General features: G+C 39.2%; 1 protein-coding gene across 2 annotated transcripts; it reads left to right on the top strand.

The window, feature by feature from the left end:
- The first annotated feature begins 54 nt into the window (after positions 1–54).
- Positions 55–7,232, top strand: LOC121303187 (UPF0561 protein C2orf68 homolog). 2 transcript variants are annotated; one of them, XM_041233714.1, is made up of 4 exons: positions 55–508; positions 1,129–1,250; positions 2,146–2,291; positions 6,772–7,232. In XM_041233714.1, the coding sequence occupies exons 1-4, from the start codon at positions 378–380 to the stop codon at positions 6,892–6,894; spliced, it is 522 nt and encodes a 173-aa protein (XP_041089648.1). In that variant the 5' UTR covers positions 55–377; the 3' UTR covers positions 6,895–7,232. The 2 variants fall into 2 exon arrangements, with proteins under 2 accessions (XP_041089648.1, XP_041089647.1); XM_041233713.1 differs by lacking the exon at positions 6,772–7,232 and adding an exon at positions 6,457–6,763.
- The last annotated feature ends 7,029 nt before the right edge of the window (positions 7,233–14,261 follow it).

The following is a 14,261-nucleotide window of genomic DNA, read 5'->3' as shown; positions in this document are numbered from 1 at the left end:
GCGAAGCTGCGTCTCTGGGTTTGCCATTCACTCCAATGATAGATCGGATCAAAATGGAGCGGGACACAAAATGCTGCATAGTACTTCAATGTATTGCATTAACACTGCAAGATATGCTGGCTCCAAAACAAAGATAGAAAATTGCCATGTATCCGATCTACACTGATTGCTATTGCACCATGTATTTTATTAATTAGTTATGCATGAATGTGCAATTGTCGGATTGTAATAGTCACTCTGGGTAACATGTTTGTTGGCCAATAGCATAGTATTCCTGAACGATTTGTTTAATTCAGTTTAGTGTAATCGATAGGGCACGGGTTGAGGAGATATGCAGATTAGGAAGCAGTAAAGTAATATTAACACAAATACTCGAAATGGAAGTCTTGCGGGAGGAGGAAGCAGCAATGGGACCAGAGTTTGACCACCAGACAAAATTCAAGCCCAGAGGCCGCTTGGACATGAAACACGGATTTCTGCACCACATCCGCAGGAACCAGATTGCCAGGTTCGGTTTGCCAAACAAAGACAAACAAACAAATAAATAAATAAATGCAAAAAAATCAATTACTGCATTTAATTATAATGTGTAAGGGTTTGTACTTTTTAAAAGCTCAGCAGCGTCCGTGTGTTCTCTCTGCGCACGCGTAGCTGTCAGAAGGGAAGGACAGGGTTTGACTGCTGGATAAGTTTGTGACCTGTAATCTTAACTTGTTTGTCATATGCTGATAAATCGTCGAGTTTGTATTCTGACAAAGAATGCATAACGTTATACTCAAATGAGATTTCGCCTATTGCACAGGCGCTGGATATACAGTAACTAAACTATAACTTAGCTACACCGCTGCAGTTGCATTTTAGTGTTGATAATTTGTAAAAAGAAGGGGGGAAGCATTTTGGGATCCTTGTGATGTAAGGCGCTATAGAAATATGAATTGTTGTTGATTTAGTTTGAGAGGAGGAAGAGGCAGAGGGTGGGGTGTCCCTCGTGTGCATTGGCAGATGGTGCTGTGACCCTCAGTATAGCCTGTGCTGTACCGTGTCTGACAGCATTGTCCTTCAGCACTGAACTTCACATGCAGCAACATACAAAATGAATAAGTAAATCATTCTTCCTTTCTGATTCAGAGATGACTATGACAAGGAGGTGAAGCAAGCCAAGGAGAAGCAGAGAAAGAGACACACGACCACAGCCACGCCCACCCGGCCGCGGCGCCCAGACATCCAGGTGTACCACCCCCGACGCAGGAGTAAGCATGCAGACCACTCCTAACGAACTTCGCAACACTGGGCTCATTCCAGCTCAAACCCTAGAGAGATGTTCCCTCTTTTTGGGGCTTGTGCCCACATGGCTGGGACCTGTTTGACAATCAGTTATTCAATCAAGACCCAGTCACATTTCCACAAGTGTATTCAGCAGGGATGGAATTAACCCCATCCCTGCCAAGCTTCAATACAAAACACACCCACACTATTTAGACCAGCAGGGCTGCTGATGATACATAAACTAAGTAGGGTTGCAAAAAATTGCGCTGCGGCAGGAATCCTGGGCATGCAGAACAGAAAAGTGTGTGATGAGGAAGGCCCTAAAGCTTCCAAGAGTTCCCATTTTGACGATCATTGACTTAATTTATTTGTCATGTCGGGGGGACCTAATAAACAACATTATAATTTTAATGACTTGACTCGAGATGTTCCTGTTCAGGAATTTGTCTCATTGTAATCCTAAAACAGAACACTGGCCAGTTCAATGAACTCCTTTAGGACCTGGTTGGAAAACAATATCTGGAATGGATCTGGAGGTCCACTGAGTTGGGAACCACTGCATTAGGATGTTGAATACCACCTATTAGATTTACAGGTGTAGTACCTAAGGTTTACAGTAAATAATTAAGGCGGCACAGCTTGTGTTAAGTGGAGTTTGTAATGCGATGAAAGAAAGAAGGGGAGGGGGAGGGCACTAGTAGCTGCAGATCAACTTGGAGAAGAGGGCAGAAGAATAAACAAAGAGGAGGAAAATGGACTGATGCAAAACCTGTATCAGAAAGTCAGATCCGGTTTTGAATTATCTATGGGTGATGGTCTCTGAACTATTACATGAAAATCTTCATTACATATGTAATCGTCATCATTGCCCAACCCCAGGTGGTCCAGAGACCTCTCCAGGCCTGGAAAACGAGGAATGGAACGAGAGCAGCTCCAGCACTGATCCCGACCAGCAAGGCACAGAGCTCTTCTGCTTGGAGTATGAAGCTGACGGCGGGGAGGTCACCTCGTTCATTGTACACAAGGTGAGAGAAATTCTAGGACAAACACTTCGACCTTCCTGTTTGTCTTACTGTTCTGTTCTGTCATGTCATGTCTTGATTTGAACGTGAGTGGCAACTACACTTAAGGTCCTTTCACAGCAAGTGCGCTGCATCAGAGCATCCGTGTCCAGGGTAACATTGTTTTTTTTAGAATATTGTACATCTTATGGAGGCTTTCACACCGGCCGTGTAGCGTCAAACAGACAGTTTCAGAAATAGACTGTGCTCCTATTTCTCTGTGCGCGTCCGGCGTAATTGGATTTACTTACCCTATATATATATTAGTCGTAAAGCAAGCTGGAGACAAGTCGTGTCACAAACTTGATGATCAGCGCTCCATAGGGATCAAACCTCTCTGTACAACATGCTGTATCAGAATAATATGTAAGAAACAAAAACGCAAAATAACTGCAAACTGTACCACAGCAGAAGCAACAGATGCACACAAAGAGAACTTCAGACTTTATTTTTTAAAGGTGTGTAACCCTGCAGTTTTTGATGAAGATCACAGCCGAGAGTTTATATATGATCTGTGTTCAGAATTTCAGCAGTCAGTTAGCAGTGTGGCGGGGTGGAAGTCCTGTGGGTGTGGGGAATATTGGGTTGGTAGGGAGGGGGTTAAATTCCTCCTTGTTAGAACAGGTGGGAATGTGGCTGGAGAAGTAAATTGAATAAATGATTAATTAGGCTGCAGTCCCAGGTGTAATAAAAAGAGTAATCACGGGTGTTAATGTTGGTGATAGAGGTGGAGGTTTGTGTTGCTGTGCTGTGTTTATGTCATGGTTTTGTAGACCTTTTGTTTTGGCCCTTGTGCTGTTTGTTTGTTTGTTTGTTTGTTTAGTGTACTGTGTTTGTATTTAAACAGCAGCTTTCTTGTCCTCAAGTCTCTCTCCTTGCCGGTAACAGCTTGGCCGTGACGTTCCCATTTGTATTTGATTTTTTTTCTGCAAGAGACACAGAACTTTATTGTTTAGTAGAAGGTTTGGCTGAATACCGAACCGAATACCGAATCTACAAATACAAGAAAATTGAAGGAAACTGTTGAATGAAAAATAAACTGGCAGCTATGTACAAGGGACTACTCTCTCAATCTATAGTTTTGAGCCTTTTAGCTAACAGTATTTTTATTACTGAATGGAAATATATTCCTGAATAAGATTTCAGTTTGAAACTTACACAATTTACTGCTGGCCCCCTCTCCCCCACAAAAGAAACATCAAAGTACAGAACCGTTTACTTTACCTTTACAAGCAAGGAGAGCTGCATCTTTGCCTAACCCTCTGTTTTCTTTAATGATATTTCAACCTGTGTCAAGAGAAAAAAATTACAGTGATGAGTAACCTGAATCTCATTGTAAAATAAAACACATGTTGATTTAAATGCACCGTGTGTGTAACACATATCAAATAGGCTACAAAATAGTTTAAAAAAATCTTTTAGTAAAACAACCATTCCCAAATGGTTCATCTTGTATTGACACATTACAATAACATAATTTAATTTACTAAAGCATATTGTTCAACAGCGTCTTTGCACATCTGACAGTTAAAAATATTTATATTTCTGTGCACTGTGTTTTTTTTTTATTTATTTAAACGCAGTATTATCTCTAGAACATGTTTGACAGACAACGCAGCAAAGCACAAAAGCCTACAACCAGTTTGCTGTTAAAGTGTGATGTGGCTGTGCTGTTGCATACGGGGGTATGTTTGCATTCAGCAGCTGCGTGATGTTTAGTGTGTGTGCCACCAGTAATAGGGAGTTGAGAGCTGCGACAGAGTTCATCAAACGTGTTCTTGTTATTAAATACATCAGTTATGTTCAGTACCGGATTCCGTGTTTTTTATTTAAAAAGAACTGCACACATTGGAAGAATGTATTAAAATGGATGTGCATCTGGGTGGATAGAGGATTCGGATTCCATTCACCGACTCCTAAGTATTCGGCTGAATCCGAACCCTGCTCAAAAAGTAGGATTTGGGCCGAATCCTGGATTCAGTGCATCCCTAGTTTTCATGAGATTGTATCATTTATATTACAGTACTTAGTGCTGAAAGTTCCAAAAATATAATTCTGTACTTTAAGGAAAATGTTGAGTTCAGTGGCAGCTTCAGATTGATTGACACATTGCTATGAAAACAACTTGACGGCGTCAAGATACGCTGAACGCTAACTGCTTTGACGCGACACGCTTGGTGTGAAAAGACCTTTAGAATGCATCTTGGAGTCTTCTCTAGCACCCGGCATATCAAAACTCTCAAGTGCTTCACACTTCATTACTGGTTAAACGTTGTCAACAGCATGGGTAAGTTAGTAAAGTATGTTTTTAAAATCTTAAAAGGAGTTAATAACGTTAACCCTTGTCAAGACAGCACCAACCAGAAGAAAAGAACACAGGTGGAAATTAAGTGGAGACAGACTTGGAGAGCAGGAGACTCCTCTTCACACAGAGAGTGGTGTGGGTGTGGAATGGGTGAGATGGGGTGGAGATGGGTGAGATATTTTTTTTTACCCACACCTTACCACACCCCACTCATACCCAGTCATACCCACACCTCACCTACAACTCCTAAATACCCACTCCCCACACCGCAAAATCATAAGGCTTCCCCACTCCCCCCCTAACTTATTTTTTTTTTTCCCTAAAATGGTCTTTCCCGGTGTAGTCTGACCTAGTAAACCAATCCATATTTAACAATGGAATCCTAGGTATTTTTTCAACAAGAGCACTTTTTCTAATAAATTGTTACCTTAGGTATCCTTGGGTAAACTAAAGGGATTTTTTTTTCACGCTTTCACATTAATTATTGAACCTGTAGTTATTATACTCAGCATAATGAACTTCACCACGTTGGTAATAATGAGTAATTGCACATAAAATGTCAAAAGGTTGCATAGCAATACAAAATGACTTAAGCATAAAACAAGCATCACCTCCACTCCGCAAATTCATTTACATAGGTATTATAACACAGAGCTAGATGTTTAAAGGAATACAATAAATATATATATATATATATATATATATATATATATATATAGATAGATAGATAGATAGATAGATAGATAGATAGTAAATAAATAAACTGCTTTCTCCATTTGGTTATTACTTTATGTGTCCGTCCACAATACAGATTTAGTACAAAGAAAAATATGAGTTCTTCACAGCGTCTCAATAAAATACAAAGTTACAGTACATGGGCTGTTACACTTCATACACGCATATTCTTCTAACTAAATGTATTTTTATAAATATGACAAAATGAATGACTTGCCTGTATTAGATGTTTTCATTTTTCTTTGAGTTATTGTTGGGCTGAAACTGTGCAGCAAATGTGGGTGTGGCAGGGCAGAAGAAAAGCCCTGCACATAATGAGGGGGTGGGGCAAAGCCCTGCATATAATTAGGGGGGTGGGGCAAAGCCCTGCACATAATGAGGGGGTGGGGCAAAGCCCTGCATATAATGAGAGGGGGTAGGGCAAAGCCCTGCACATAATGAGGGGGCGGGGCAAAGCCCTGCATATAATGAGAGGGGGCGGGGCAAAGCCCTGCATATAATGAGAGGGCAGGGCAAAGCCCTGCATATAATGAGAGGGGGCAGGGCAAAGCCCTGCATATAATGATAGGGGGCAGGCAAAGCTCAGCACATAATGAGAGGGTAGGACAAAGCACTGCACATAATTGGAGGGGGCAGGGCAAAGCCTTTCACATAATTAAAGGAGGCAGGGCAAAGCCCTTCACATAATTAGAGGGGGCAGGGCAAAGCCTTGCACATAATTAGAGGGGGCGGGGCAAAGTCCTGCACGTAATTAGAGGGGGCAGTGCAAAGCCCTGCTTGTAAATACATGTGTTGTTTTATTGTAGTATTGTTTCAAAGATGTGTATTGTTTGTGTTTATTTAGAACAGCACCAGCACAGTCCACGTGTTTTGGGTGGAGGAAGATATTTGGGTTTATTTTTGGGTTGTTTTTGTTTCAACCTTTTATTTTGGCTCAGTGATCTATGTGTTTTTTGTAAAACTGTTTGATTTATTTTTGTTCAAACCTTTTGTTTTAAATACTGACTCAGGAGAGACAAAGATGGACACATGTGTCCTCTGAAAAGTGTACCGTCAGCCATCCGCCATCTGCTTCTTTTCACTGTGCAGGCCCGCCATGCAGCCAACCCAGAGCTACAGTGTCTGAGGACCACGCAGCTCTGGGCAAGTTACAGGCAGGCCCTCAAGCATCCTGCCAAGCTGGTGCATGGTGAGCCGAGGACACCCTGGCCGACCTAAGCCCTCCCCACCTACCCCCTAAGAACGTCCGTCCATGGTCGGCAGTGGAACAGCCTGGACGAACCGGCGATCTCCAGGCTATCGGGAGCCCCCATTGTTCTGGTTTTAATTAGACCCCTGCATTTAGGTGATCTGAAGCTATTTACACTTTAATAAAAGTACATCTGCTTATTCCCCTTCCTCCAGGAGGATGCCCCTGACAAGGTGGTGGAGATGGTTGCTGCAGGAAACAGCCTGGACTCTGTGATGAAGGCAGCTTTGCGGGCTCGAATCCAGGAGGAGATGGACAAGCGCAGTGCTAAGCGCTGAGCAGATCTGGGGGGGAGTGATGCTGCTCCCTGAACACTTCTCAACACGGTCCAAGGGCATGGGAGGAGGGAGAATATTTTTTCACATTTTGTTTGGAATTGAGCCAAACAAGATAATTCTCTGCTTCTGGGGTTAAAGGTAACGCTGTTGTAAAATACAGGCGTGTATGTGACCTCCGTGAAAAGAAGATGGCACATTGTTCAAGACACATGTTTTTGCAGAACTGCTGGCAGCCGAGAGCCTTCTGATCTGAGCTGTCAGTCCAGGGCCAATGCTCCCACAAAGACTTGCAAGTGGCCAAAGTGGCAGACGTAAGTGCAGGGCAGATGAGGAAGGGATGGGGGATGGGGGTGGGGGATGGGGGGGGGGGGGGGGGGGGGGGGGGGGGGGGGGGGGGGGGGGGGGGGGGCAATAAGTTACACTGCCTGAGTAAGCCAGGGTTGCCACTGGTCCAGAAGCAAGTACTGAGAGATGAGTCCCACTGTCCCCCACAAATGTTGAGGGACCTAAAATAGAACTTCAGCCCTGGTTCAGGGGATTATTGACTTTGACTGGGCAAGAAGACAGGTAGGAACTGCAGAAGGAACTGTTTGCAGGAAGGACCCATCTCTCATCTCAGCTGTCGGAATCACAGAGCCGCATTTCTCAAGCAATGGCACGCCCGCGAGTGCACTGCGCTCCAAGCATTATGCATGCAATTGCTTTTCGAATATGACTCTGCAAACATTTAAAGCAATACAGAGCTTTTGTTTTTTTGTTTTGTTTTAAAAGCTCATTACTGTCCATTTTTGTTTTCAGTACAGTTTGCATTACCCTGTAATAGTTTATTGTGCTGTAAAACACATGTCAATTAAATGTTTTAGTGCAGTTCATGCCAGTTGAACATTAGTTACTTTATAATAATTCTAGAAAGCAATAAGCATTTTGAGGTCTTGCTAGTTCCTCATAATGGCAGTTGACTGTACTGTGTGTTACTTCCTTGTACAGTCTATTTTCTGGTTATAGTTTTATTTTAAAATAATATTGCATTCTATCCCTTATAAAAGTTTACTTTAGTAAAAGCCTAGCAAAGTAACAAATCATAGGTGAGCACTGTAAAGCTCAGAGAGGTATGCTGGAGCATATTAAAAAACATGGCAAACCATGGCAAACTAATTCATAGTATAACTATAGGAAAAACATGGGGGGAACTGCAAATTTACAGTGCAAATGTGCTGTGGTAAACTTTATAAGGGACAGCTTGAATACATAACATTGAACCAGGAGATGGGTAGAACTCTGGGCCAGTGTGTTTAAATGGGAAAAAATAGATTGTAAAGCATTTTTCCAATCCTGGTCCTGGGGGACCCCTTTGTCTGCTGGCTTTCATTCCAACTGAGTTCTCAATTATTTAATTGAACCCTTAATTGAACAATTAAGTAGCTTAATTCGACCTTTTTAGTTGTTTTTAGCTTGAAACCTACAACTGTTTAAAAGTTAATTATACAATTTTATAAGTAACTGTGACAGAGATCGAATGACACTTGGTGTTAGATCTCCCTCCCGACCTGATAGGGTACTAGATAAGAGAGCAGAGCACCCTGGACTAAAAAGCATGACACTTTATTCCTGTGGGTAGGTGGAAGTCAGCCGGCTAGAAAGAGGACTTAGCTATGGTACACAAACTCAATGACCCGAACGGGAAACGTGGCATCTGCAGATTATTTATTATTTATTATAATAATAATAATAATAATAATAATAATAATAATAATCTTTATTCATACAGCACATCTCAAAGCGCTTTACAGTTAAAAACAATACACAGTGATATTAAAAATGGACACAAAGCAGGTTACACATTAAAACAAGGACACACAACAAGTTTAGCCCAGAAACAGAGGACACGCAGCACCAGTACTGTAAACCCTAATTGGGAAGTAATTAGGAAACCCTGCTCTAGAGTACCTGGAATCCTCCAATAGAGAACTGAACAATAAAGGAAGTGGCTCTTCACATGTTTGTTGTTTCTTGAGTCGGCTGTTATCTGCTTACTCTGATTAGAACTTTTAGTATTAAACTTAGGGTTAGCTGTTGTGGAGTGCAACACTATGGTTCTGAACAGCCTGGAAAACAAACAAGATAAGGTGACAACAGCACAACAATAAGGGACGACTTCTGTAAAACTGCTGGAATGCTTACGAGAGGGAAGAAGTCTTGATTGAAACATTAAAAATAGAGAAAACTAAATTAGCCATTGAGTCGTCTTCTGAATGTGCCGAAGTGCAGACAGTTGATGGAGCTGCTGTTGGAATACCATTATAATCCCAGTGTGTTACCCAGTAGAACCATTGGAATACCATTATAATCCCAGTGTGTTACCCAGTAGAACCATTGGAATACCATTATAATCCCAGTGTGTTACCCAGTAGAACCACTGGAATACCATTATAATCCCAGTGTGTTACCCAGTAGAACCACTGGAATACCATTATAATCCCAGTGTGTTACCCAGTAGAACCATTGGAATACCATTATAATCCCAGTGTGTTACCCAGTAGAACCATTGGAATACCATTATAATCCCAGTGTGTTACCCAGTAGAACCATTGGAATACCATTATAATCCCAGTGTGTTACCCAGTAAAACCACTGGAATACCTTTAATCCCAGTGTGTTACCCAGTAGAACCACTGGAATACCATTATAATCCCAGTGTGTTACCCAGTAGAACCACTGGAATACCTTTAATCCCAGTGTGTTACCCAGTAGAACCACTGGAATACCTTTAATCCCAGTGTGTTACCCAGTAGAACCACTGGAATACCTTTAATCCCAGTGTGTTACCTGGCAGAACCCAGAAGATGGGGTTTAAACTATTCAATTGATTCAGCATCAACAACATGACTAGGGAACCCAGTCCATACCCTCACCACCCACTATGTGAACAAGTGTCTCCTTCGCTCTATCTAAAGTTTCCACTTAATTTTCAAGTGTGTCCTCTGGTCCTGGTTTCTGGGCTGCTCTTAAAGTATACAACAAAATATGAAAGTGATGCATTTCTACCACTGGCTCATACTAGTGTGGTGTTTCTGCTTCTGCACCAGTAGAGTGTGCTGTTGGTCCATCATTGAAAATGATCCTCGCACATTATACTTCATCAATTCATCATTTCCATGTCATTGTGGCAGGGCTTGCAACAAACTCTAAAGTAAAGTTAGAAATCATTTAGAACATTATACAGCACATACAGGGTTAAACTTTAGCCAACATTTTAAAAAATGTAACCATAATCAGCCCCTAACAGGGAGTAGTTAAATATCTAGCAGGACAAGCCGGGAAACTCACTAAGAAAGACATTTCAATGACATATTATCGGATGCTAGGGATGTAATAGTTTACAATCCATGTGTTAAATATTTCACATTTTTTGTAAATGCTTAACCATTGTCAAAGGTGTGCAGGTCAGTTAAAGAGGTGTATTGTTTCCAGTAGGATGTGTACAGTGTAAGGTAAGTCTTTTACACATGCACATCAATGTTGTTCACATGTAGCCCTAATGCAATGTTGTTCACATGTAGCCCTAGTGCTGACTGAGGACTTTTTTAACCCTTTGGAGTACTATGTCAGATCTGGTCCGACATTACAATTTTCCCTTTCCAGCCCGATGTCAGACCCTGTCCGACATCATCAAAAAGAGGTCAAACACAGGTCTCTAATCGTTTTTTCTCCAGAAAAAGCCAAGAAAACCTTTCAATGGCCAAGTGAGACCGAAAAAAGGGAGAGCGTATCTAAGCAATACACATAGCCCCTGCACCATAGAGATAACACAGACACAAACAAAGACAAATGAGACAGCTGCTTCTGCAGCTGGCGTTCAAAGAATATCACAGACATTTGCAGAGCTTTTTGAGATGTTATAGTAATAAAATAATTACTTGGATCGCATGATTGAGGAGTTTGGTGATAATACGAGAAAATACAGCAAACAAAGGGTGGGGCTTGGCTGGAGAGCCAGTACTGATGTCCTTTTGCTATGCAGGGCCTTTTAAACCTGTTTAAAATAAATTGGATCTGATGCACCTACAATCCATGTAATAAATATTACACATTTTTTGTAAATTTTTAACCATTGTATTTAAATTTAGAGTGACCAGTTAAAGAGGTGTATTGTTTCCAGTAGGATGTGTACAGTGTAAGGTAAGTCTTTTACACATGCACATCAAAAAAAAAAAAAAATTCAAAAATAGCCCTAATGCAATGTTGTTCACATGTAGCCCTAGTGCTGACTGAGGACTTTTTTAACCCTTTGGAGTACTATGTCAGATCTGGTCCGACATTACAATTTTCCCTTTCCAGTCCGATGTCAGACCCTGTCCGACATCATCAAAAAGAAAAAAAAAAAAATTATTAAAAAAAAAAAAATTACAGGTCTCTAAAAAAAAAAAATAAAAAAATTTTTAAAATATTAAAAAGTTTGGTTTTAAAACATAGTGATTTAAAATCAATAAAAAAATAAAAAATAATTTTGGTTTTTATTTTAAAATTAAATAACTAAAAAAAAACTAAATTTTAAATTTTTTAAAAAATAAAATAAAACCTTTCAATGGCCGAGTGAGACCGAAAAAAAAAAAAAATAGAAATTTTTTAAAAAAAGCAATACACAAAATATTTTAAAACAAAAATAAAAAAATTTATTAAAATTTTAAAAGCTGCTTAAACAAAAAATGTTCAAAGAATATCACAGACAATTAAAGAGTTAATTTTGAAAAAAAATAAAAAAAAAAAAAAAAAAATGCTGCAAAACACAAATTTTACAATTTTTTTTTTTAAAAAAAAAAAAAAAATTTTAAAATTAAAAAAAAAAAAATAATACAAACAAAAACAAAAACAAAGGGTGAGAAACAGCTGCTAACACATAAATTTTAACTTTTGCTAAAAAGTTTTTTTAATAATAATTTTTTGCTAAAAACAGACATTTGCAAAAAAATTTTTATAATAAATATATATAATAAAAAAAATAAAATAAACCATTTTTTATCTTTAAATAAGGAACCACTAACAAAAAAATTTACGCGTTTAAATGTGAAAATAAACATTAACGATAAATGATGGCAAAAATATTTTAAAAAAATATTAAAAGCGCTTTAATATAAATTTATATTATCAAATTTATAAATTTAGATATATAATTATAAAATTTAAGCGCTTTGTAAAAAAAAAAAAAAAAAAAAATTAACAAATATTTTAAATTAAAATAATTATTTACAAGCGCTAAAAAAAAAAAATAATTAAAAAATTACAAAAATTAATATTTACCAAAGATTCAATATGAACTACATTCCAATTTTGTACTTTACTTTTTTTTATTTAAATTTAGAGTGACCAGTTATTATTTTTTATTTATTTTCCACTCAATTAGGAATGTACAATTAAATTTTTTCTCCTCACCGCAGCGAGTCCCCACACAGCACAGGCACTCTGAGGGCGTGTGAGCATCCTCCGGTCTCACAGGCCAAGCAGTCCAGAGCAGAGGTGGACAGGCTACCGATTCCGGAGAACAGAGACCAGCTCTGCCTCTTATCCGCTCTGAATATGTTCAGTGTCTGGCCAGTAGGGTTCACTGTTGCACGATTAAGAAACGGAGTCCCTGTCTGACATCACAGCGTGTTCTACTCTAATCAGGCACATTGAGAGTTTAGGGTTTGTTTTATTTTATTTCGTTTATGATTTTTCATTGGTTTCTAAGGGAGGGTGCATAAAACTTGAAATAAGAAATTAATCCATTGGTACAAACTGTGTTGACAATATTAACCCTTAAACCAGTGCTGTTATTGTGGACATAAATATGAAAGAGGAACAAAATATGGGTCACTTTTTAGAGTGTTATTTAAGAGTAACCCAATTCTATATTCTCTAGTGTTATTCGGAGGGCAGGCTGGTTTGCCAGTGAAGTCAGGAAGAAAGTATTCTGATGAAGTAGGTTTCTAAATGTATTACTTTGATTCCATTATTCTTAAATGATAGTTCTTCAGTAGCCCAATAAGTCCAACAGAGCCTGGTTTCAAAGTTGCTATGGATTTGAGAAAACTTCCCTTTAAATTTACTTTGATTTGCATTTTTGTTAATGTATTTTTTTTTAAATATTTACCTAATTAATGTTTTAACCTTATAAAGGTAAATTATATTTTGTATATTATGAAAGCCCTATTCATAATGTAATTAATTTAGCTAAAGACAAAGTAAGTTCAAGCTTTAACTAATACAGCTAAGTGCATGGATATTATTTTAATTGGAGGCTTGCTGTTATTGAGTCTGCAACACTAACACTATTACATACAGACCAAGCTCACCTTTCCCTGGATGTTCTCCAAGTCTCTGTCTAATCAGGGGCAGTGAAACCAGACACGAATGCTTCATAGTTATAGATACATTTCTATTCCAAATAAAACCATGTAGGCTGTGTCATCATAAATGAATAATTGGCAATAATAAAAACATGCATTAGGCCATGCCCATATAAGCTCAACAGGTTCCAAGTAGTTGGTTGATCTCAGAACTTTGTCAAGTTGGGGTTTAAAGTATTCAATTGATTCAGCATCAACAACATGACTAGGGAACCCAGTCCATACCCTCACCACCCTTTATGTGAACAAGCGTCTCCTTCACTCTATCTAAAGTTTCCACTTCATTTTCAAGTGTGTCCTCTGGTTTCTGGGCTGCTCTTAAAGTATTGTTTAGAGTTAAGCGTTTAAAATGTCTTCAATCAATTCCCAGAAATTCTTCTATTCTTATCAATAGATTTGATTCATTCAGCCTATCTTCATAGCTCATGCCATTGAGCCCTGGGATTAATAGCAGTCTATGCACTTAAATTCATGAAATGAACATTCTGGGCAGATTCAGATATCCTGCTAACCAGTCTCAGGACAGCTATAGTGTACCATGCTGCTCCTATAACCACTATGAGAAAAAGCATACTGTCTGCTATGAGCTTGGATCACTGCGGCTCTTCAGTATCCTAATGCTCTCCCCTACAGAGGACAAAGGCTGTGCATGTTCACTTTAATCCTAAATCATTTTTTGACACCCAGACATTAGCACTCTTTGAGCCTCTGGCTAACCCAAGGGCACCCACCTAGCCTTTGCAAAGTCAAACTCATTTTGATATTACAGGAAGAGGCATGGAAGCAATGCTCAATGAGCATCTACAGAAACTGAAAGGGGTGGGGAGCTTTGAACAAACTGGCTTGCATCCAAATCAAATTGAGCACACATCACTAGTCTTAGATTAACAGAGCATTACTGTTTTTTATGTAGAAATGGCAAACTCAAAATGCAGCCTAACCGTGACAAGCTGTTTTTGTCACACGTGGACAAGGGCCAAA

This window comes from Polyodon spathula, chromosome 31, assembly GCF_017654505.1.
Source record: "Polyodon spathula isolate WHYD16114869_AA chromosome 31, ASM1765450v1, whole genome shotgun sequence".
Lineage (NCBI taxonomy): Eukaryota > Metazoa > Chordata > Actinopteri > Acipenseriformes > Polyodontidae > Polyodon > Polyodon spathula.
This window is presented reverse-complemented; position numbering and strand designations above follow the sequence as displayed.